The following is a 25,710-nucleotide window of genomic DNA, read 5'->3' as shown; positions in this document are numbered from 1 at the left end:
ATAGCAGACTTTACATTTGTAACTCCATTCAGCTTTTCTAGTGGAACTGCAGATTTTTGAACAGGACACTGAAGCCTGCACACAGTGAGTTCACTTCTGGTGTGTTCTGTGAATCTTTTAGCACGAGTTTACACGAGTGTTTTGGGGACACTGTGAAGCACAACTAGAAAAACGGTGGCCTTTTTAAAATAATCCTGTCTATACACAGCTGTTTTTTTTTTTCAGAAACTCATGGAAAGTGAATTAGCATGGTTTTTGGGTAACAAATATTTGTTACCCAACAAATGAAATTCCTTGCATCCATTTACCCACTTGCAGTGCTTTAAGGACATCTCTTTTTATTTTCTTTTTTTTTTTTATAATATTATGTTTTGTTTTCCAAGTTCTAGTTCTAATTGGGAATATGGGAGAGCATGCTGTCTTGCACAGTCTCATAGAGTGCCCATTAACTCCATCATAGATCAATTCATGGTCACAGCCTGAAGAGTTGTAAGCTTTCAGGTCATGGCAAGTCTGCCAACAGATGTGAAGGAACTAATACCTCTGTCAGAAACCTGAATAAATGATATCTCCAAGTATTCATTTTCCCTTTCTTGTGCACAAAGTAAGTGAATCTTCACGTCTAACCATGCTGTAATGTTATCCTGGGATTCTGGCTCTTAAAAAGATGGGAGCTCTTGCAAGGTTACCCATAATAAGAAATGGTGCTTGTGTGTTAATTTTTCTTCCTTTCACTGAAGATTTTGGGGGTTTCAATCACTTTGCTTTGGACAGACCAGGCTATACCTGATGCTCCCTGAGTGAGGACTCCCAGGGCCTGACTGTAAATCCTTCCTCTGTAGACTCCACAACAGCTACTGAAAGATGCCAAAGTTGTAATCAACATCACTTTCTAGTCATGGCTACAGCTTTGCTATTTCTGCAGGGAAAGCAATCTTGCAGCATAGACTGACTTATAAAATGAAGATGTCGAGAATTATATTGCAGCTTTCCTACTTACTGGTGGTCTCTCTTCAACTTCTTGGTGGTCTCTACAAAACAGGCAACAAGAACACAGAGAAAAGACCCAGAAAATAGAGAAATGAAATAAAAAAAAACTATAAATGACTTAAAAGCACCAAAATGCACCTGTTACTATATTGCCATAGCCAGTCAATGATAATAATTTATGACTGTGTGAATATTAAGTGTGTGATTTATCAGCTGCACTGGTTGACATGATGCCAGTACAGCATCATAAAACTGAGGAACAGTAAGGCTAAAACTGAATGCATTGCTGCAGGAGGCATTTGAGGCATTTAAGTCTGCTGATCCTACATGAACAAACACATTTTTCTTGCCTATTTAAAGCAGTCTAGGGTATCCTACCAGTGGTGTAGACATGCTGGCTGGGCTGGTCCATATCTGCTTGAGGTAATGTGGAATCAGCGGGGGAAGATGGGGTCCTGAACACTGGCTGATGTTTATCTAATCCCGCCATGCCAACTGTAGCCATCTGAGCCTGGTAGATTTGCAACTGGTGGACACGCCGATGTGCCAGGAACTCCTGTTTCCAAGAAAACAGCACAGTAGAGAGACATGTGAGATGAGATCAAGTAAGACACTGAGGGAAACATGTCAACAAATTAAGTTCATTAGGTCAGGGCTGTAATAAACAGTGTGGACTCCCCCCCTCAACAGCAACTCACAGCTAAGACCTAGTCAATAAATCCATTCAACAGATGTTTTCACACTGACAGCATGGGCTTCTGACTTTGCTGGAGAGTAGGTAGGTCATAGCAGGCAACCTGTCAGTTCTCCCTGATAGAGGGAAAAATGGTTTCGCATTCAGAGGCTTATAAAAGACAATGTTTTTTCCAATATATTGAATACATAATATGATGTTAGAATATGCATGTTATGACCCTACACAAATAAAAATAAAATCTTCCTACAGCACAGAAAGTGAAAAGTGGTGTCCTTACTATCAAGAACAAAACTTGCTGAGCGACTGAGATTCAAGTTTCTACAGAGGTCTCAGTCCCCAGAGTACTCTGGAAACCAGGAACGATTTGGACATAAGTTTTCATGAATGGTTTAGAAATTCAGGAATTGTTACATGAGATCCCACTTGGGGACCACCTTTTTTTGTCATAAATCCTGCCGGCTGTAGGCAGTGCCAGACTTCAGGAAAGGTCAGCAGGTGTGAAAAGACTGAGAGCAGAAAGGAAGATTTCCTCCTCTGTTTTGTTTGTCAACAGATGGTGAATTTTGCTGACATGACAAAAGGCTGAAACCCTGCTGAAGTCAGGAGAAACCTTGGCATTCACTCTCTCCACAGAGCAGAGTTGCTCCACAAGTCCTTTTCTTTTTCCTTTTGTTTTTTGTGCATATAGTCCTAGAACCTCAACAGAAAGTGAAAGCAAGCAAGAGATTTCCAAACCATTCTGCAATGTAAATTCAGATGAAGTTCACACTTCTAAGAACTGCAGGCTCTGTTTATCCTCACCTTGGCTCGGTATACATTTATGCAGGTATATATGGTGCATGTATGGGGCTTTTTTCCTGTTTTGACCCGGTAACAATTAGCAGTGTTGCGTGCTGTTGCTTGGCACAGCAGCTCAGAGGTCTGACCCAACCAAAGAGGGATTGTTGGGTGCCCACAGAGATGAAACTAAGTTCAGGCTGCGCAGGAAATCAGGTGGAAGTACCTTGGAGTGTCCCAGTTCCTTGTACACTGCAAAATGAATCCACAGCTCATGGAAAGAGAGAATATCTACCCTGCGCCTAAAAAAAGGCCTCTATGAAAGCAGTAATCATGAGTAACAGCTGAAATGAGAGCAAATGTTTTAAAGTAAGCCTCAAAACCCACATTAAAATCTAGGGTCACACTTCAGAGAAAAGACATAAGGTTATAGGAAGGTAAATCAGTTGGAACCTTGTACAAGTGACTAAATAGAGAAAGAAAATACGAGTAAGCAGAAAAGAGGCTTTGCAAAAAGAGATTTTACAAGAAGTGTTTTGGTTTGGCATCATTAAACCTTTTCCCTTTCTTTAGATAGTCCCCAAATTTTCCTATTGCTTTTTCAATGTATGATAGCAGGATGAGATTGTATATTTCATGAAATATCTTGAGGTATCTGAGGAGATCTATGCATGCCCTTTCTCCATGAACATAACATAATATTCAGGAATTATTTCCTGAAATGCTGAAGTGCCTTGTTTTTACTTAATTTCACTAATTATTTTTATTGTGATTAATTTTCAGAGGAGATATTTTTTTGTTCTCCTAGGCATGCAAATCTTTTGTAACCTTTGCTGAAAGTGGGTGATTGGTGAGAAGTGAAGAACACATGGATGCTATTCTGTTGAATATTTTTCCTATGAAGAACATATTCCTAATTTCCTATGAAGAACATATTCCTAATTCCTTTGTGAGGACTTAGCACTCATGGTCCTCAATGCTGGCTTAATGCTCAATAAAGGAGTTATTTTGCTGTCTGTGGCATGACGACACCTTGCATCCTTGGGTCAAGCAGTGACAGCTGGACTGTCTGTCTGATGCTGGTGTATTCACCATCTCCTTTTGATCTGTTTCAAAGCACAAGAGCTAGCTGAGCAGTTTGGAGGAAGACAAACTCCTACCTGAAGCCCTTCTTCACACAGACCTCTACTACCATTCATGAAATGAACAGAATTGTTGTTATTTCTGCTGCTCTCCTCAACATCGCAGGTGCATTAATTGCAGGAATTAAATACCTGGTATCTGTGTAGTTCTTTGATTAATGGGATTTTTGATAGTATCTTTTAATATTCACACTAATTCATTAACTGAGTTCACTTTTCTGATAATTACTAGAGTACAGAAGACAAAGGGTATTCTTCGTATTACTTCAAGCCAGTAAGGGTGCACCAGTGTATTCTGGAAGTCTTTATTAAACAATATTATTTAAATGTACTTCGTAAGGAAATCTTGGGAATTCAGCTCTCAGTGAGTGGGGATGAGAAACAAATGTTTCTGTTTGGACTTTTTTCAGTGCAAGGAGACTCAGCTCTGAGCCTTTAGAGCTGCCTCATCTGCCTTTATTTTACTTTCAGACCTGAACTTTACTTGGGCAGTGACTGCACAATCTTCTTCAGTGAAGCTGTAAGTTTGCCGTTCAATCAATATCCAAAACCTAATCTAACCAGGTCTCTGACCTCAAAAAGTTAATTTAGGTAGTTTTGGATTGGTTTGGGGTTTTTAGTGGTGTCTTCAAGAAGAAAAGATTCTAGGTCTGGAACACTATAAAACATGGATAATTCAGGAACATGATCCTACCTTTGCTTATAACAAGATTAGGTGTTTGTGTCTGTGTGAGCAATAGAAATAACACTATTGTTCAGGCATATGAGCAAATCAAGGTAATATTTTAGAATGCTAATCAACCTGTGTGAACATCACTTAGGAGCCAGCCAGCCATACATTTCAGCAATTTGTCAAAGAGGAAACCTGTTCTTGCTCTCCTGTATTTTTCTGCTAAACTGTATTTTGTTTATATCATTCTTCCCTTCTCAAACGAAACCAGACACATACCCTGAATTTGACAGATGTTTATCAGCATAATCAGTACATGGAAGGAGAAGAAATTTGTGGATGGTTGGATGGAAAGCTGCATGACACCTGTTTTAATTTCGGAGATCATGGAAAACTGTTTACCTGCGAAAACCTTTTAAATTTTGTTGAAAGTGCAGTAGTTTGTCTCCCAGGGCTAACACCGAGGCTTGCTTGCATCGTCTGGTGACCGCCAGGTCCTAAAACTGTAATTTTAAAAACTCGAAGCATCAGCAAAGTTTGGACTTGTTTAGGTTTTAGTCAAAGATTTAGGCTAACTTCCTGATTAGGTTTCATTTTACAGACAACAGGCACTCCTGAAATGCATGTACTTTTTCCAGCCACCTATGTATTTATGCTGTGAGCATTTGAGATACACTGTGACACACAGACAACTGGATTAGTGCAATGAATAATGTGAATAATCAAAACACTTATCTGGCTCCCCAGATGCCCACCTGGACTCTGGAAGGGATTAAAGCAACACAATGAATTCATCTTCAGATTTTATGTGCTACAGCACTGCAAACACATGTCCATCTCTCCAGCAATATGACAAAAGCAGTATTTGCACATCTGCAGGGTTAGTGATTTGTGTGAATATATTTGGAGCATTTCTTAGGTAACCTGAGCCCTGCTTGCCCGGCATGGAGCCTGCTAGTTCCAGGTGCCTGAGATTAGTTTATTAGTAGAGGCAGGCAATTAGGGCCTCTGCTGGAGCGAATGGAGGGTCATTTATCGTCTTCCTCAGAAACCAGCTCAGACCTTCAGTAATTATTTTAAGGAGGATTTCTAGAATCAGTATCTAAAGAGAAGATGATGCTTAAAGAGACATGGGAGATAAATATTTGTTATTCTCCTACTGTTACTGTAAGGTTTGCTTAGGAGGAGGTGGAATTAATTTGGGTTGGTGTGAATACTCCTTTCATGTAGAAGTGTGATTTGTATGTTTTGGTGCTTAGTGTTTTACATGTTCTGAGAATTTTAATGAGAGCTACTTCCTTAGTTCTACTGGCTGTGAGAACTGGTGTCTCAAAAGTGTGTTCAGTTGTTTTGTTAGGTGATCTATGTTGTATGATAAAGTATAGGTGAATTCTCCATGAATTAGCACTCCTTCAGGCTGTTATGTTTTGTGCAGAGAAAAATATGTTCTGTTCACTTACAAAAACTTTTCTTGCCTCGCAACACTTTGCTTTTTAGTTTAGTTTGGTATGTTTTAGTTTAATCACAGCTAAATAAATCATAAAAGTTGTATGTCCGTACCACAATCTTGTATATGGGCATATGCATGTCTCTCTTCAGGTTTATGCTTTGGCTTCTTCTCACTGTGGTAGAAATCTATTTTTTCCTTAGGAAGTTTAAAATTTGCCATTCCTAGTGGCAAGATTACTGCTTATAGTCTCTCACGTATTTGTGGCCAGTTTTATAGCCCTCTGCCGTGCCTCTGCTAAAGTATGAAATGTGTGCTAATGTCTATTAACTGTTAAAAATCATTCATGTATTGACCACCCTCCCCTGAAGACCTTTAGTACTGCTAACCTTGCAAAGCTTTTCCTTTCAAAGCATTTTTGGTGGCCTGTTCCCTAGGTAATTTTTCCCCTATAATTTCCACATTGTTTTCTGAACATTACCGCAAGGACCAGTTATTACTGAGGAGGAAAAATACATAATGTGCTGGAGGAAGTTTTGTCCTACATGAAGATGAAAACAAACCCTGCCCAGCAAGCAAGACCTACAGCTTTCCAAGTGCTTCCTCCAGCTCCTTCCTCCAAGGGTGTTTCTGACACCTGCCTTGTCTCACCCCACAGCTCCTGTTGGAGTCTCTCTGCTCCTTACCCATTTTAAGATCCCTGTACCAACATGGAAACAGAGTAACTTTAGGTCCTGGCACCTGTCTTTCCCCACCCATCATCTTCCTTGACTTCCGAACTTCCTGGTACCGTTGTTGAATGCACCCACAAGATGTTCAGACCAGACAGTGGCTGCGTCCAGGAAAATGGCTTCTTCTTGCAGCAAATAGAGTTTAGTTCTGCTTTAAGGTCCCCACGATGGCAGCCTTTGCCCAGACTAAGACAGCATCAAACAAAGTCTGACTCAATCAGAAATTCTAGCACCAATAAATTCTGGGCACCCAGAACTTTCTCATACAGTGCAGATGTAGCTAGTTACCAGTGCTTCAAAAATCAGGGACCTCATGGAAAATATTAATGGGATTGACCTTTGTTATCCCCAGAAATGACAGGGAAAAAAACAGAGAACGATTCCTACACAAGGAGAATTGTGACAAAAAGGGCTGTAGGTAACAGAAGTTGTAGCACTTTTGATCCAGAAATTTTGTGAACTACTGTTCTGCCAGCTGGTCTCAAACCATAACTAATTTTCCTCAGGAACTGAGAAAAATAGGTCACGAGGTCTTCTGAAAATGCTTGTGTGAACAAATGTGAAAGTGCAGTAATGGTTTACCTCTGTCAATCTATACCAAATAAAATTAGTCTGAGATACCCCTGAAAATTAATATGTTGAAAGATCTTTTAAACAGCTCTGTCACTTGGAGAAAACACATGACCAAGAAACCCTACCAATTCTATTTTTGACAAAACCATAGTAAAGCCACAAACTTCCATGGTCACCACTTTCAAAAATACCAGAATCACAATCTGAAATACAGTCAGCCACAAGTTCATAATCAGCATTTTTATGAAACGTAAATAAATAGCAAGTATGGATGCAAACACAAGATTGAATAGATAGAAATTGCTTCAGAGAAAGAAAAGCATAGACAGGAAAAAATGGGCAGCTAGCCTTGAGTCATCTGGGCGTATTAGGTCACATATTATCAGGCTGCTTAGAGAATTTGGTTTTCTCTTGCTGTAACCCAGGGAAGACAGTGTTGACTAGAAAACGGGTAAAGAGAAATGAAATCTTATCAACTGCATGTTGGGTGCAGATACAGAACAATGGAATGAAAGCCATACCCCAGAACTGCCTGGAGTCCTAGGCAGAAAAGATTTCCCTTGGGCAGCAACCTGCTGCTCACAGCAAAACAGCTCCATGCCTTCTGCCCTTCCCTTGCCTTCTGGAGGAGTGTGGAAAGGCTTATTCCAGCTACTGCCAAGGTAGAGCTTAGTATCTGGGGTGGCCCTGTTGCAGTGACTGCCCAGGGCATGTTCACCACCCGCAACCATCTTTGTTTTCCCCCTCTGTTCACACAGCAGCCAAGCTGCTGCTGCAGAGGTCTCTGTGCCCTCCTGCAACCCTTCCCTTCTAGGGCAGGAGCTCCTTTGGGGCAGCAAAACATATTATTAAAATGACAACATTTTAGTCAGGTGGGCAAAGGAAAAGAGGAAGAGCAAAGGCTATTAATGGGGTGATAAGAGTGTGCTATTTCATCAAGGCACGTAGGAGAGGATGGATTACCTGCCTTGGGTTGTATTACCAAATGAGCAGGTTAGGGCTGGGGTCATACCCGTTGCTTCTGGTTGTAGGACATAACAGCAGGGTTGGGACTCTACCTACTGCCCTGCTGTGGCAGGGGGAGGTGAGCAGGTTGCTGACCCACAGTTGCAGAGAAACAGGTGGTAAAAATTACCTCCCCTGGATGAAGAGTTTCCAAAACACTGAGTTTTCAGCCATCTTGATAAATACGAGCCAGGCAGTCAGTAAGTTGAAGCCTGGCATGATTAAGAAGAAAGGTGTCATGGGAAGTGATGTTTGGGAGTTACAGCAGTGAGGGCCCTAAATACAGAGCATTTTCTACTGGAGGGAAATTCCAGGAGTCCATCTGAGCTGCTGGTTTCAATCCCAGTTCCCACTCCTTCAAGACCTGCCTTCTCCACTCCTGACATTGGCAGGTACTCCACTTCTGTCACTTCTGCTAAAGTGCTGACTCTGCCGTGTGCGCAGCACACATCCAAAGAAAATGCAGCACCTCCTCAAAAGCTTGCACTCCTGGCTGAATCTTTTCCTTGCTTGCTGACTCTCCCGGAGATTTAATATAAACGTATATATAATTGGAGGTTCAATGAAGGGAAGAAAGGGACCAACTGAACATCTTGTGTGTTGTTTCTTCTTTTTACTAAATCTTTAGAGATTCTTGTTACTTTATTACTTTTACTAGAAATACCACAAGACTTTCCTGAAGTCACTTGGTGCTTTCCAAAAAAAAAAAAGAATACAAAGAAGTACAGAAACTAATACCAGTGGGAAAATACAGTTGTCCACATATCTTGCCTCAACTTTCAGTATTAACAAGTATTTGCTTCTTTTACTTTGATGTGAAGAATAAATAAGCTTTATAATTGCATTTAATGGTTACTAGCACCTAATCCTCGCAGCTTTCCAACAGTCATTCACTTGAAGTGTTAGTTGGCACAAAGTAATTAATGAAAAATCACCTGTCCCACCTATTTCATTGTTCTGGGAAATAAAACCCAACTTTCTTCAACATTGCAGGCAAATCAGTGTGGTGTTACTTTACACAGATCATTTCAACCACTTCCATTTTTCTGCTACTCAATGGAACTATTTTTCTTAGCAGATTCATACAGTTTCTTTTTAAGTGAAGCATCATTATTTTGGCCTTCATACAGGGAAATAACAGGCTCCAGGGTAAATTCAGCAGCATCCCTGGTGAAGAGCTATGCTTTCTGGGTACTCAACAGATTCTGTTCTGGTCTTATAGGTAACTGCTGAGTTTGGGATTCATTGTAGAATTAATGGAAATTACTTGGGTCTGACATACAAGGATGAAACCTTGGAAAACCCTGCTCTTCAATACAGAGTTCACCCACATTAACACATCGGTGTCTAAGTACAAAATCATGTGGGTATATAGAAGCCCTCTGCTAATGACTTCTTTCTTGTATGCAGGTACATGAGATCAGAACAGGGAACATCAATGGATCATATGGTCAGCAAATAGCCATAACAAAGATGTTACAGACAGAACAGCTCTGTTCTCCCTCTGTAGACCATTTCCATAGATTAGTGTATCTGATGCACAAATTCCAGCAGGTGTGTGCATTGCCATTGCCCACACCAGAGCTCTTCTGCACAAACCTTCCATTTCTGCTGCTGCCTGCATGACAGCAGAGTTGTAACCTGATGGATACCAGGTTCTACTCCTTTACTGGAGGACTTCTGCCCCTCTGAACTCTCCAGAGAGATATATTACCAAATCTCACACCCTATTTTGGCGTGGTTAAAATGTCAACAGACCTCATTTCTCCAATATATTTGTAGTAAAATCTTGTTTCTTGAAGAAATACATATGTACACACCCCCTTTTGCAAGCATAACAAAGGATTTTTAAAATATCTTTCTCTCCCTGGTGCTTAGCTCTTCACGTCATTGATTTTAGCACACAGAGAAATAGTGATCTGTAGTGTGATGGTGATATAATTTGAGACTCTACAAAATACAGGATTTGACTATAAGAAGGATGCTGTTGATGAAAAAAAAGTGAAACTGCCCACAAAATATTTTATTTCAGAGCTGTTCTTTATACCTGTAATGTATTCTATACATTTGCAGTATGCTTTATTTATTTATGCAATAAATATATTTCTGGAACAAATACAGTGTGTACTTTTATAATATTTTATTTGCAATAAGATTTTTTGTAACTTGAACAAAATTGAACTGAACACCTAAAAATTACCTTTAAATATTTCTTGAAATCTGGAATTTTCCTACTATATGCTGCTCAGCATAGGGTCTGCTGGTTTTAATACTTACAAGAACTGCCAGAATGGGCAAATTGAAGAGGGACACACATACCATATATTTGCTGATTTAGGAGCAACTACAGGGTTAAAAAGAAACATGAAAAATAGTATGTGCTAGCATAGCACAAATTGTATAAAGCAGACTGCAAAATTAATTCTCCAATTTCTCTAACCTTTAGCAAATCTTTGCCCTCAGAATGCAAAGTACAGCTCAGAAGAGGTCACTATACTTGTTATATTTTGTGGGAAGAATGAATGAATCTATTTGAACTTGCTTCATCACAATGTGCTTTAAATGCCCCCTCTAAAAAAGTGAAAAATGGTAATGGGTGCAAACTGGAACACAAGAGGTTCCACTTAAACTTGAGAAGGAACTTCTTCTCAGTGAGGGTGACGGAACACTGGAACAGGCTGCCCAGGGAGGTTGTGGAGTCTCCTTCCCTGGAGACATTCAAAGCCCGCCTGGACACATTCCTGTGTAACATTATCTAGGTGTTCCTGCTCTGGCAGGGGGATTGGACTAGATGATCTTTTGAGGTCCCTTCCAATCTCCAGCATACTGTGATACTGTGTGTGTGTGATACATTGCTGTCACAGGGAGAGATTTTGAAGACTAGGTGGGACTAAAAGGGAAAAGAGAGAGGGAGCAGTATTACAAAGTCCAAACAAACTGAGTATCATAAGCTCCAACCTCTCCCATTGTCACCCCCTCTCTTCTTCATGAGAGTGCTCTCCATTTTTGTTTTCTATTTTCTTCCTTTTTTTTTTAATTTGAAAGCTATTTTACCTTTATGTACAACTATCTTCCAGTTGTTTCTTGTGTTTTTTCTATTTCCAACAACAGCTGAGTCCTCCATATGTTCACATCTTCAGAATGCTCAAATCTAATAGGATACTACAACAATTATAAGAAATGGAAACAATAAGAAAAAGTAAGAAGAATACTAGCTGGGGAGGAGAAGTGAGAGCAGTAAGAACGCTTGTCTCCATGTAGCACTTCTGCAAGGTGGCTCATTGGTTTGATCACAGCACAAAAGTATCATCGCTGCATTAGCTTTCATGATATTTTTCTCAATCTGGAAGAGATCTCTATCCAAAGTATACAGGAGTAACTTACAAGAAAAGAAGTCTGAATGCTTAAGATACCAAAGGACACAAAATCAGAGACCAAACCCTAGTCTATATTCATCATCCGGGCTCTGTTACTCCTTACTATAACCCATGTCCTTCCTTAACAACAGAAAACACAACCACCTTGGGTATATTATTTAAAGTTTTCAGAACTGCCTAAATAAATCTAAAACAAAAATATCTTTCTACTTTAGAAATTGGCTATTATTATTTTGCAGTTTGCCTGCTTAGTACACAGAATCACTATACCTTTGTTTTAAAGGCCAGCTGAGGTAGTGGTATCTCAATCTGTATATTGGGTAAGGCAGCCCTGAAGATCAGCTCAATTTCCAGTGCAGTCCCCTAAGGCACCGCCATGCATGTGGCCTGATGGCACCTTGGGAGGGCATCCGCATGCTGGAGATTGTCTCAGAGTTGGTGGCTGAGCAAGAAGACCATAAGCAAGTGAGAAGGAGCAGATGAGCCAGCTGTAAAGCACAAATCTAGTGTCCCAAGAACTGTGGGGGTGCAGTCAAGGAGCAATAATGCTCAAAAGAAAGGACCTGACAGTGGAGAAGGTAACCTCCTTCAATAATAAATTATAATTTATCATACATTGTAGCTCCTTTTAGGGGCCAGAGTGGATTGTGTATGCAGATCTAAGTCTAGATAGACTAGAGGGGAATGAAGAAATTTATTCTGGGTTTTCACTGCTATATGAGAGGAGGGTTTAGCACTTCAATAGCTGCTTCTTAAAGCAGTGACTGCAAAGAGGAGAGAGAGCCTTCTGCATCCACACAATACTTGTTAAAAAAAATATAATGGAAAATATACCGGATCACTGGTCACAACTTTAACTACATCAATGAAACCTGGGAAGAGGGAAAGAGGGAATCCTGAGAACCAGTCAAAGCAAAATGTTAATTCTAATTGTTGCATTTAGTTGGCCTTGTCTTGTGACAAGTTTGTTATTATGCAGATTTCCTACCTGCCACCTTGCATGGGAGATTTTACAAAGTGAAGTTATGCAGACAACTCCCCTTGCTGCTTGCCTCTTTATTCCTAATTATGTTGGCCCTGTGTTCACTCAGGATAGCATTATAGCTGTCCCCAAATGCTCTAGATTTGGGGCCAGTGAAAAATGAAATCTTTTGGTGCTTGGAAACTTTTTTTCTCCTATGTTGCAGGCATGTAGTTACTAACATGCTGGGAAAAAGGCTGTGCTTGCTAATAATTTCTTAGATGTCTTTTTTGTCTTCAGATAGGTATGTAACATAATGTCTCAAGGAACAATTTGGTTGATTTGTTTGGTTTTAAAGATATATGTACATTTACATATGCTATTGCAATTACTGTCTTTTTTCTATGAATGTCTTCTTTCTTTCTCTGTCATAACTTTTCTGTTATATATCCTTGCATGATGCCATTCTAGTGAACAGGGACTAGAAATCCTGATTTCTAGATTCTTCCTTTAACCATTGCATCAGTAACAATTGCATTGCATCAATAATATTCTACACTTCTGGCTGTTATAATTACAAAATAATGCAGCACTGTGGCTTTCAGTGATTTTTATTACAACAAATAGTAGTAGAGGTACAGTCAGAAGTTGTTTTGTTTTTTTCCAGGATTTGGAAAAGGATAGGAGAAAGAAGTCAGATCAATGTGCACTAGAGAATAGCACAGCTTTTAGGGAGTACACAGACAAATTAAAGCATCTCCATTCTACAGCTTTAAGCTGGATATAAAAGGGTTCTGAATGGACTGGGTGAGTAGAGGAAGGCTGATCACAGTGACTTTGTGGTGAAGGGACCCCAGAAACTTCTCAGTTGTGACTTTGGGATCATTGTCCTCAGTCTTGTTGGGAATATCCAGTCTGCTTTCTTTCCATCCTCTGGAAGGATCAAACCTACTCAGAGAAACCAGGAGGAAAGGTGGTCCCATAATATGGTATGTAGTGTACACATGGTGCCACAGCCAACCCCAGGGCAGACATGAGTCCCATGAGCCATGCTGACAGCACCCCAAGCCAAGTAGTGCCAGAGTGCTCCTGATAGCTGGCACCTGTATCCATGCCACTGCTGTCAAATGTATCTCAGGCCCTTGGCAGAGCTACATAGGTGGGCTGAAAACTCTGGGGCTTGGTTTCAAAGCATTGGGTCCTGCCATCCCAGCAAAATGTGTTCCTGTTGTAACTCTATGAGACAGGATGCATTTTAAGTTTTATTCTTATCAACCACAGGGGATTAAACACAATCTGATTGCCATATGAACAGATATGCTAAAACATGGCAGATATATCCTTGAGCCCAACCAGAGAGTAAGCACTGTCCAGAGGCTCAATTGCAGGCAATGAGCTTCTTGGCTCCTTCCCTCTCTTCTTTTCCAAATCTTCCTCTGACTATGGATATTGGGGTTTCTCTTTGCTACTCTCAGTAGATGAACCTAAGTAAAGCAATTAAACATTTAATAGTGACATTCAAAAAGGGGAAAAATATGTGAGATCATGGCCAAGCTTCTGACTTTTACTGACAATTCTAGATATAGCTCTGCTTTTCATCATAGAAGTTCAGTTTATCACATCCAAGTGGCTCTTTGGACATTAAGATATGCTACACACATGGATATATTAATTCAGAAGAATTTGCCTGCTACTACCTTGCTTTTTTTGTTTCTTTGTTGTTTTTTTTAATCTGTATTTACACTGTGATTATTATTGATGTCATAGAGCAATACTCCCCGATGATGTAGTACCGTACATACTGCATATTACATCCTAAAGAACTTCTGGGATTTTATTCCTTTTTAGGGGAAGGGATCACAAAGTTGCAATCTGTTAATTAGCTGGTGAATTCCTCTGATTTTAGGTACATCCAGGAACTGGTCCTGATACAAAATCCCAGATAATGCTCCAAAAACCTGGGTTCAGTATAATTTCAGATGGAGGCATCTGTTACCTCATCTAACCTGTAGCGTATTTGCATGTGTGACAGTAAACAGTTATTGAGCCTCCTGTCAGAGCTGGCTGTTTTTCTGGGGTAATATCTGTAATAACCTGGATATTCAAAATATTTTAGTACAAAAACTGTTACATGAAGTTCACCAAGCTGATAAGTCCAAATTCTTTTAAAAACAAAATTTTACTACTCATGCAACGATCGCTAAGAGCAAAATTCATCTTGTTACAGTGGAAATAACACACTCCAGCTTTGCATGGCAGGAAGAAAAACACTGCACCAGTTTTATGAGTAGCTGCCATCTGAAGGCATTGAGATTTTAGGCCCACTGAAACTTAACAAAAAAGACCTGGGGAATGCCTCAGACAAAAGCCAGTTGGTAAATTCATCTCTGCTGTTATTAGGCTTTCACATCACAGGCATCTGTTAGTGCCTACGTAACACTGGCCAAGAGAGGCGAATACAGGGTGTGGTTGCAGGCAATGCATTCCCATGGAGGAAGCTTGAAGTGACCAGTGCACATACTTGGTGCCTAACCCAGAGGTATAAATTGTCTCACCTAATCTCTGTGTTTTAATGAGAAAGGAGAGATTGAGAAGCCCTGAGCAGGGGGCCATGGCTGGCTCCCTCCAACTGTGAAATGTTTGTGTCCCTGGTGGCTGCCTTCTCCCCAGGGGTAGAGCGGGTGGAAGAGAAAGGGTCATGCTGCTGAAAGAGCTGCACCAGGGACTGGCAGCCCCGAGAGAGGTTTGGGTCAAGTTAGATTGCTTTGGGAGGATTTGGATCTCTGAAGATGTTTTGTTTTCATTCTTTGAATTAAAATTTAATTTAAGTAATTGAAATACATAATCCGTCTCTGAGGAACACAACCTTAATCTTGTCTCTTAGAAGAAAAAGTAGGATTTTCAAATTTTATCTGTTACTGATCAGCTTACACCAGGCTTCTAACATCTCTGAACCTTTGTATCACCTTATCTCATCTGAGCTTTATCTATCCTAACTAGGGAGATTTCAAGCAGTTTTCTTTGCAACATGACATTCGGTGCTTAACACTAAGGGTGCTTGCCTGCAGTTGTGGAGCTAAAGCAGTAATACACTTAAAATAATGAAAAACTATCCTGAAAATCCTCTTCTTTACCCACTGTGCACCCTGCAAAAAAAAAAAAAGAGAAAAAGCTATGTGTTTTATTTAATTTGTTTCAACTCAGTAACTGCCCGTATAGGTCCAATTGCATTTCATATTGAAAATAAATAAAATTGAGGCAAACATAACAAAATAGAGCAAAAGGACAAAATGTGAAAGTAGGAAAATTAGATGGGAGTGGGCTGAATAGAACAAGAATGCAGCTTTAATAGAGACAAATCCTAAGTAACTGAGACTAGATTCAGGCACCAACTTTCTCATTGCCTAGAAATGCTCAGAGCATCACAACTGTGATTTTTTGGACATTCACACACTGTGAGTTTTTGCTGAGTGAATCCTGATTCCCTAGGTCCCCCTGCAATGACTGCTTCTTTAAAAGCTTCTAAACCTTGGAATTCACCTTTGTTGTAATGTGAAGGCTTTTGAAATCTGCAGTTATTTCGGAGAGGTTTAGTTTTCTGCTATATTCTACTATGAAACAGTGCACACTCTAGTTATTCGATGCCTTGCAAACCCCACAGTGATTAATTGCTGTAGTGTATGGTTGTGGTAGCCCAAAGGTTGGACAAAATCAGCTGAGAAAGCATGACCAGTCGTGCACCAACTGCAGCACCCACCCAGCACTGACCACAGTAACCTTTTTGGGAAAAGTCACTTCCATCAGTCAGGCCACTACAGGGCAGTGGCCGCAAGGCAGCAAAACACTGCTTGGAATAATTCTTTGCAGATGCCAGGAACCGGAAGTTTCAGGGAGAAAAATGAAAGCCATTCACTCTTCCAATGACACAAGCCTTTGATACCACAAAGTCATTTGGACAGAGAGCTCTAAGGTCAGGAAGGCACGTAAAGATTGGTGATTAGAGAAATACTATATCAGCAAAGTGTGGCAAGCTATTAAAAGAAACTGTAGCTTTTATGATTGTGTTGCTGGAGCTTCCCCAGGGCTATTTGTATTAGATATTGAGTTAAGCATAACTTATTTAGTCCCAGCATTCCAGAAAACATTTTGATGTCAGCTACTGAAGGAAAGTAAACACAAGGAGGAGGAAACAGTACTGATCCCAAACAGATAAAAATATTGTAATTTAATTTTGTGAACCCATGCACATTAGAGCATTAAGAAAGAGGAATTTTTAAAAGGTTGATTTGACTTAAAAGACTTTGTTGATAGAGGTATTTAGTCACTGTGCAGCTGGGGGAGGGAGGGTGGAGAAACAGAGATGATTTATCACCTTGAGTATATGCTACACCCTGACAAAGCATGAATGCAGCTTTCTGTAGACAACATTTTTGTCTAGAGCAGATTTTATGCACATGTGTGGTTCTCATCTAATGCTGTGGGCTTGTGTGTACATTGAGCCAAACTATTTGCTTAGCTGGGCTATTTGCCCAGTGGATGTTCTGACGGCTGGTGACAGGGATCTGCCTGCCCTGTGTTGGCCAATTAAGAGTCTTTAGGATTGTAATTTAGGAATAACTCTATGGGTCTGGATTTTTGGTCACTAAGTGAAGAGCTCAAAATCTTATCTAGAGGCTGGTCATATCTGCAGAGCTATTGTCTCACAGCTCAGCAGCTCCGGTGCAGGAGCCATGCTCGTTTATTTCTGTAAGAAGCAGACAACAAATCCATTGGGGAATTTTGCTCATGAGTTCTCCATTCTCTCAGAATAGCACTGCGGACCTGCAGAAATCATAGGTATAAATGTAAAGTCAGGTGTGGGTGGGGGTGTTTGATTTGCCAGAAATTACTGTTTATTTAAGAGTAAGGAAGTGGAGAGCTGAAACCTCCAAGTCAAGTACAGCTCAACTCCCTTAACACAGAGGAGACACCTCAACAACAGCTCCTTGCAGAGGTTTTTTTTTTTTATGACATCTTGGCTTTGCTTTGATTTGTAGATTGGGTGTTTTTTTTTATAAGGTGTTTTTAGGTGAGAGGTTAGCACTTACAAGTTTGTTTAGTTTAAGTACTGCAGAAAAATGGGTCAAGGAATATAGCATAACGTTGCAGATATCTCTCTGTAGATGTTATCTGTCCAAGAAACAACTTCTGCTTCCTGCTACCTTTCTCTGACCAGGTGTATTAATGCCACGTTCTTTTGGACCTAGGTAAGATGCCAGCGCTTCCATCTCCTTTTATCTCAATACACATCAAGGTATACAAGACTGTGAAGACCATACTCTGGTGCTTCTCTTGGTGAGCATAGTTACAGTTCAGTGACCCCCTATTGCTGATAAAGTTTTCCACTCAAATTGTGAAATTTTACATTTGTATGTTCAGAGTAGGAAAGATTTTTCGCATGAGATGAAGAAGAAAAAAACTTCCTCTCCCTTCTCTCCTTGTTGTATATTTTTTCTGCAGACGTTTCCACTGCAAAGAAATTATTCGTTACCACAGGAATATCCCAGCTCTGCAGGTTACATATTAATGACCAGTTCTCCCAGACAGAGGATCATATTCCACTTAAAGTGCAAATGTTATGTCTGCTAGTTACCAAACATGCCATATAGGACTTGGCAACTAAGACTTTATTTGCAAGTCCTCTGCCTAAAAATACACCAGTCACTACAAAGACTTACCACAGATTTTTTTCACCTTAATTACTCAGCCTTACATACTTGTCCTAATTCTTGACATATTTAATAAGATTGATTCTGGACTGTAAATTCTCTACCTTGTAATTTGTAGGTTACCACTTGCACTTTTAGGCTGTCATTAATAACAGTATTTTACTCATGAATACAACTACTGCATTTTGCATGTTGAGAAGACAGATTTGAAGCTTTTTGGGACTCATAGATAAAAAGAAAAAAGGCTTGTGTTGTTGACTACTTGTTTTTAGGAGAATTAATTCGTGGCTTAAGAAAAAGCAGAAATGTATTGAAAGACATTTCTAGCTGAAACTAGACAGAAAGAGTACAAAAATATAATAGAAGAATCTAAGTTTTATTATGATTGAAGGACTAGACAAAGCCAAATATGATTTAAGAAGAAAAGAACATAAGAAACGTATTACTGCATCAGGCCACTCTATCATGCCCAATATCCTCAGACAATAGTGGGAGCAAACGAGCACGGCTACTCTCTGCAATTCATTGCCTTCGTAATCTCCCAATACCCAGAATTTTTGCATTACAGATGTTAGAGGTACATCCCTGTCTCTTTCCTTTAACATCTGCTTATAGCCATGCTGTCCATGAGTTTGTCTAATCCTATTTTGAAAAGCTGGTTCTACAATCTTATGCATCGACAAATTCTAGAATTTCACTACTCATGGGGCAAAGCAAAAATAAAACATGCCTGTTTTAAACTGATCTCCTTGTAACTTCAGCAAAAGCTCCCAAAGACAATATTGCAGGATGTGGTGAATAACATTTTTTTCATCCACTTTGCCTGCTGCCTTCATGATTTTGTAAATGTCTCTCTGAGGGAAGGTATTCTGTAGCAGAACTGGAGATGATCTTTACCCAGGACAGTCTGTGCACTTTTTCAGCCTTCCACAGGTGATAGCATGGCCCTGTTTCTCATTGTACAAACCACCTTTCTGCTCAGCACTGCTGAAAACGCTGCTGTAATTGATGTTTGTGCTGCAGCTGGCCTGGTGGGTCACCTGCTGAGAGAGTGAGGATACTGCTGGCTCCTACCAGGCTCCCTCCGGACCCCAGCGTGGCCCAAACCTGCCCCTGTTCTCTGGGCCAAGGAGAGCCTGGCAGCCAGCCGGGGAAATCTTATTATGTAGGTGATACTCACTAGGAGGGCATTTCAGAGGTCCATTTTAGTTTTATTTGAATGCATTTCTACTGCCATGGATCTACATGTATAAAAGCTCTATATTTAATACATAGTAACATATAAGCTTTCCAAATGTTTTCTCCACACTTCTACTCTTCAAACTCTTCATCTTTCCCTCTCTCTTCCCTCTTCTTCTCCTCAGTGTCTCTTTGCACAAGACATTAGTGTGTCTGTATGAGTATTTGCAAGCAGTTTGCAGTAAAACTTTAAACTATAATTCAACTTAGTCAAGAAATAAGAAGCAAACCCAAAGGCTGAGAGCAGCACCAAAGCTAGAAGTTTGATATTAAATATATTGCAACTTTTTGATATTTTTCAAGTGGGAGATAAATCTCCTTTCTGTTGAAAGATGGTTCTGCCTTTGAAATAGAATGAAGTTTACATAAATGTTAAGGTCTTCTTTAATGTAGCTTTCATTATCTCTTACATTCCCCTTTTCTCTGAAAGCCCAAGTGACTGATGTCAAGATCAAGGGAGTCAATCAATGTAGATACACTCCAGGACCCAGATAGGATATAAATCACCCTTACTACTAACCACAGTAGACACCTAACTGAAGGACAGAAGTTTACGTATTCGCTGTCCTTGTGGGGGAGGCTAAATTTCCCAGCCACTTACCTCATGGGAACCCCTCATTCATTAACCAATTGGGGTGCTTAGTATCACTTATCAAATAGACTAATCAAACGTTGAGAGAAACCAGCTCTTGACCACTTCTTGCCCTTTGAGCACTCCAGGGCCACCTCGCGCCCCCCCCCCCCCAGACTTTTATCTAATTAAAGTTAAAGAGGGGAAAATTAATCCATGGAAGAAAATGAGATAACAGCCGCCATAGCAGACCATCCCAAAGTCTGGTTTGCCTTTCATCTATTGCTACCTGACAATTAACTCTTCAGCGACACAGGAACCCCATTTTATGGGAGTAGGATCTGTCCCTTCACACAAGGATGGGTGTTGTATTTTCATTTCTCACTGTTCCACGTTGCAGTTCCTCTACTTGTAATGGGTGTGGGTGAATTAAAAAGGTCATCCTTTGCTCTCCCTCACTCAAGCTTGACTTACTGCTGTTTTCACTTGCAGAATACAAAAGTGAAAACTGTAATTTATTACAGTACTAGCAATTCAAGATGTTTTGCTTGGATCCTGTGCTTGCAATTGGTTACCAACATTCCAGCCTTTCTTGCTTTTGTTGGCTACTAGATTATAACCCTCAATTTCATTCTCAAAATCTGTGTTTAAAAAGATATTTCACGACACAGGGTTGTGGGTTTCTTACCTTGAAAAAAAAAGTGTGGAGTGTCCCCTTTGCAGATTCGCTGCAATTTTAATTGTACTACTTGTGTTCCTGTTTGGTGTTCTTTTGTTTTAAATTCTTGTTCTTTCTTTTTTTAAACCACCTGGCTGCAGTATTTCTGAAGCCCAAAGGATTTTCCTTTATGATTGCTTGAATTTTTCAACAGCTGAAGCTCTGGCACTGTGAATATCAGGAATAGGTTAACTCTGGTGACACAGCGGTCATTAGCTGCACTACAAATGGAGAAACTTGTGTTTTACAGGGTACTTGGGAGTCCTGGGCAAGCTCTGCTCCTCCAGCAGCACCTGCCAGCAGTGAGTTGGGGTGCATGGGGCAGCTCCAACACGCCACTCTCACTGGCACTTCAGGTTTTGGTGCACAGAGGGAGCAACAGCAAAAAAGTTCAGTTTTCGTTCTAAAAATATTCTGATGCTTTGAAGGCTGCATTTGTACTTCGAGCAGTTTTAGAAGGAAACATTGCATTATGAAGTCTCTGGGACAGGCACATATGGCCAGGGTTAGAAACACTGAGGAAATCCCACTTATACTCTACACTGTCCCAGTGTTGTAACTTGCACCTTGAGGCACTCAAAAGTGCGCAGGGTAAAGTAGCCCCACTCGGACTCCTTTCAAGAGAATGAGAACTGTTTTAATTATTACGTGTTTATATTACTTTGGAATGGGCCACTGTTACTGGTTTGGGTTTTGGTGGTGTGTTTTTTCTTGTATTTTTTTTTTTAAGCCTACAAAACCCATGTGTATCTATAACACTATAGCCAGCAGTAGTCATTAAATACTTTACACAACTAACCTTAATATTGTTGGTACCCAGTTCCTAGCACTTAATAATGGGCATTCTGCAACATAGTTAATTACTTGCAAATGGAAGTTGTAAAAGGTAATAGGGTTCAAACCTTTTCATTTAAATCAAAAAGAAGCCCCAAGCAAGCTTCCAGATCTCCAAAGTTTGGGAAATTTTTAGTTCATGTCAATGTCTGAACTAATATCTGGCCTTCCCTTTAGCTACCCGAACTAATCCGTCAGACCCACAATTTAGAACTATGACCTGCAGCTGTTTGGTTATGGAAGAGACATTGGTAGGACTTGAAAGGGGAATAAGCGAGGCAGTGAAAATGAGATTCGGTAATCCTCCTGTATTATAAGGTATTTTGCACAGGGTGGGAAGGAGCTGGGATTCTTGCTTGCTTCCCCATCCCAGGCAGCAGTGAGGGATATGGGAGCTCCCTGGACTGCTGCCCACTCAGTGCCCCCTGTGGAGGCAGGCAGCAGGGAAGTGTCAGCCAAACACCCCAGTGCCAGCACAGGGAGCTCACCAGAACCTAGCTAAACTCAGCTATCAATTAATACCAGCTGCTTTGCTCTGCAGGGTGGACATGACCTACTAGGAACTGGAAAATCTGTAATAGCCAGAGAGAACAATTGCGTACTGATAGGGGGATAGGCTGCAAGCTGTAACAGGTCCTTTCCATCTCTAATTTCTACATATTTAATTTATATAGGGCACTGAAAGCTTTAATTGTAGCAAAAGTTGATCACTATCCACAAGAGACAGATTTGATCCAGTGACCCAAAGGCGAAAGATTCTGTATGCCATTAGCAAGCCCCTAGAAATGCAGTCCCTCGCTGAGGTTTTTATATCAATAACTAAATATCACTAACCTTTACAAGCTACGTGGTTACATTTTTAATCTAATTCTGAGTCATTTCACAAGCAAAGGGAAAAATCGAGTTTGACTTAGAGATACAAATGTAACTTCTTCAACGTGTTGCTCTTAGATATTTAGGAATACAATTGTTTTTGAAAGAGTGGGAGAAGGGAAGCAGGTTGGATTAGGACTCTGTATTTAGGAGTGTCTAAAGGGCATCGCCCTAGGAGAACACATTAAGCACTCCTACACTGCTTTTCCCACCCTCTCCTGTGACTGATTGTGAGAGAAAATTCTTCTCCTCTCTGCCCCCCCCCTCCCCTTACTGGCAGTTTTACATCTTCTACTCTATTACCCACTGGAATGTCCCTTGGAATTCCACCCAAGATTCAGAAGTTAAGAGGTCTTGATCTTGATACTAGAGAAACCTGTAAGCAAGATAAAAGTATTTCCACACATTTTTTGAGCATGCACAAAAATGAATATAGGCTAAGAGATATAATGGTATTTAATTTATATGAAAGGTAAAAATGTGGAACTAGCAAAAGATAAGTTACATAAAATAGCAGTTGGAAGTCAGTATTCATGTTAGAGGTGGTCTTGTTCTATCTTTTTTTTCTTTTTTCCTTTACCTACAAGCCAAACACCACTAAGCCAGAAACCACCAACCAGTACAGTCTCACAGTAACAAGATATTAATAGCCCATGGAAAAATCAACATATAATTCTATATTATGGTACTAGAGCCCCTGTATTTTTTTTAGTTCTGACCTAACTGTAACACGAGAAAAGGCAGTGGGGTGACATGCAAAAATGTGTGCTCATTTTAATTCATAGTGTATTCAAAATACTGTTGATAACTTCTCATTTGATATGTTTGTAAGGAAAACAGAAAGCTAGGAATTTTATATAAAATTGTTAGTGTTGTTGCTTTTAGTTTAAACAAACCTGTCATCCTTTAATACACAGAGAAATATATCATAATCCTCTGAGTCTATAAAGCAATTTTGAGATTGTAGCACATCTCCTACCTCCTGAGGGGTTTGTCTATGTGCTGCCATCTCCACCATCAGTTATCTAGGCTCCTCTCAAACATGAGCTCTTTGTTGTTGTTGGTTTTGCATACATAAGTAAATACACAAATGTTTTCATTAGATAGCAGAGAATGCGCTTGCTTTACTTGTGCGAACCTTTGAGGATGTCACCCACATACTTACAGGCAAGTAGGGATCTGCAAAATCAGACCCTAGGCATTTCAGTGGTTTTACTTAAAATGCCTTCATGGAAGTTCCTGTACATTATAATGGCCAATGACCTGAACTGGGTTGAATCATGCCTAATAGAATCATAGAATAGTTAGGGTTGGAAAGGACCTTAAGATCACCCAGTTCCAACCCCCTGCCAGGGGCAGGGACACCTCACAGCAGACCATGTTGCTGAAGGCTCTGTCCAACCTGGGCTTGAACACTGCCAGGGATGGAGCATTTACCACTTCTTTGGGCACCGTGTGCCAGTGCCTCAGCACCCTCACGATAAAGAACTTCTTCCTTATATCTGACCTGAACTCCCAGTTTCAGTTTAACCCCATCACCCCTTGTCCTATCACTACAGCCTAACTTATTCTTCATTTCTATGCATGCTTTATTGTTCCCTGCCACATCTTTCACCATTGTCCCTCCTTGCACAGATTCCCTTTGGCTTCAGTGACTTGGAATTGCTTATTGCTGCATTTCCTAGTTCTTTCTATATCTCCTAATCCTCATACACACAGCAATATATATATAAAAATATATATAATGTGTGTATATATATAATATATATAATCAGTATATTTTATTGATTAATTTCTTGATGTCAAAATGCCAAATCCAGCAACAATAAAGGAATTTTCTGGTTAACAACTCGAAAAGAACTTGGTGTGCATCTGACTTAGCCCAGTCTCTTGCAGAGGTAGGCAAACAGTTTAGCAAACTTCTAATCAGTGTCTCTCAGCCACTGCCTCTTGGAAACACTGAAGCTGATTCAAAAATGCAGAGCTCTTCATTGATTTCAGGAGTGTTAAAATAGCAGAAAAAACTTCAAGGAAAAAAGAAGGAATACAGACACCGCTTTTCCAAAACCTCTCCCTCTAACAATCAAAAGTGAGCTTGAAAGGATGAATCCACTCAGCAGACAGGATTTAGAGGATAAGATGTTACACATATAACGCCAGTCTCACAGACAAGCCAAGAGCTGCACTCAGCATGCAAAGGTAAAGCTTTAGGTCAGAACAGAAATGTCAGAACTTCCAAAGAATTCTGGATACGTGGAGCCCAAGGTAATGCAAATGCTGACCAGGTCTGAATCTTAGGCTTGCTCCTAGGACTCCTTGGGTCTTAAGAATGCTTTGCTGCTGTTTGTATTCTGATCCTAAACAGAGATTAGACACTTGGGAAAACACTGTGTTAATCTATTCCCCAGCGGTTCATGCTGGTCACAAGTCCTGCTGAAAAGCTTTAAAACTAGGCAACAATATTGGAAGCAGAGCCAAAACAGCAGTGTTATTTCTAAGGCTGAGGGCTTCATTCCAAAACTACTGTCTCCTCTTCTCAAGCAGCTTACTAAAAATTACCATGATTTGGGGGTCAATAAATCTTTTTTTTTTTAAGTGATAAACCACAAAGTGCCCCATGAATTGATCTACTTCATGTTGCCATGGTGTTTGTCATCTTTTTTTCCACATACCCAAGTATTTCATTTTGCTCTCTCTTTGAAACGTGGAGGATTTGTGTTTCTCCCTCTCCCAAGATAGTTATCATTGGCCAGTGCATCAAACAATTTCTTCTAGTGAACTCCAGCCACAGAAGAAATACACCACCTCCCAAACCAAAGGCGCCCTCTTCAAATCACAGTCCCTTTTGGCAGCCAGCTGCTCTCATACCATTATACCCAGAGCAAACTATAAATCTTTTGCCTTGGACACTACTCACTACTTCAGGAGTGTAAAACTAGCTATTACAATGATTTTAGTAAAATGATCGACTGGCTAGGAAGGGATTGTGCTGTAGGTGTAAGACATTTCACAGAGGCAATTTCATAGAGCTCCACCTTTTACTTTTCAAAATTCAAGGGCTTCCCTCTAGCAATCTTAAAGCCTTATATTTTTTCTTATGTGCTGGTACTTTTTTCTGTTTCTTTTTTCTGTCTCTTGTAATTTTCTTTTTTGCTTGTTTGTTGGTCTTGGTTTGGGTTTGTTTTGGGGTGGGTTTATTTTTTTTCTTGTGTGAACTCTTGCAGTCCTTGTGAGTTAAGAACTATATCAGGATTATAGGACACACAACCACACCTGATTCTATATAAGGAAGAAACCTTACCGTTGCTCCCTTAAATGAAAGGTAGATTTGAAAATGCCAGACCAATTTTCTGTCTATTGAGATCAAAACCTCACTATATTGTCACAGGACTTCATT

At 40.2% G+C, this 25,710-nt stretch overlaps 1 protein-coding gene across 2 annotated transcripts in view; it reads right to left on the bottom strand.

The window, feature by feature from the left end:
* Nucleotides 1-25,710, bottom strand: part of HDAC9 (histone deacetylase 9) — a 387,421-nt gene that overhangs the window by 142,224 nt on the left and 219,487 nt on the right. For both annotated transcript variants that reach the window (XM_062616787.1, XM_062616797.1), the window contains exon 14: nucleotides 1,369-1,546. In XM_062616787.1, the coding sequence (XP_062472771.1) occupies nucleotides 1,369-1,546 (178 nt within the window). The remainder of the gene's footprint in view (nucleotides 1-1,368; nucleotides 1,547-25,710) is intronic.

The sequence above is a fragment of the Pezoporus occidentalis genome, unplaced genomic scaffold (genome assembly GCF_034315485.1).
Source record: "Pezoporus occidentalis ecotype Australia unplaced genomic scaffold, CSIRO_AGI_Poc_V1 ctg103, whole genome shotgun sequence".
NCBI classification, from domain to species: domain Eukaryota; kingdom Metazoa; phylum Chordata; class Aves; order Psittaciformes; family Psittacidae; genus Pezoporus; species Pezoporus occidentalis.
This window is presented reverse-complemented; position numbering and strand designations above follow the sequence as displayed.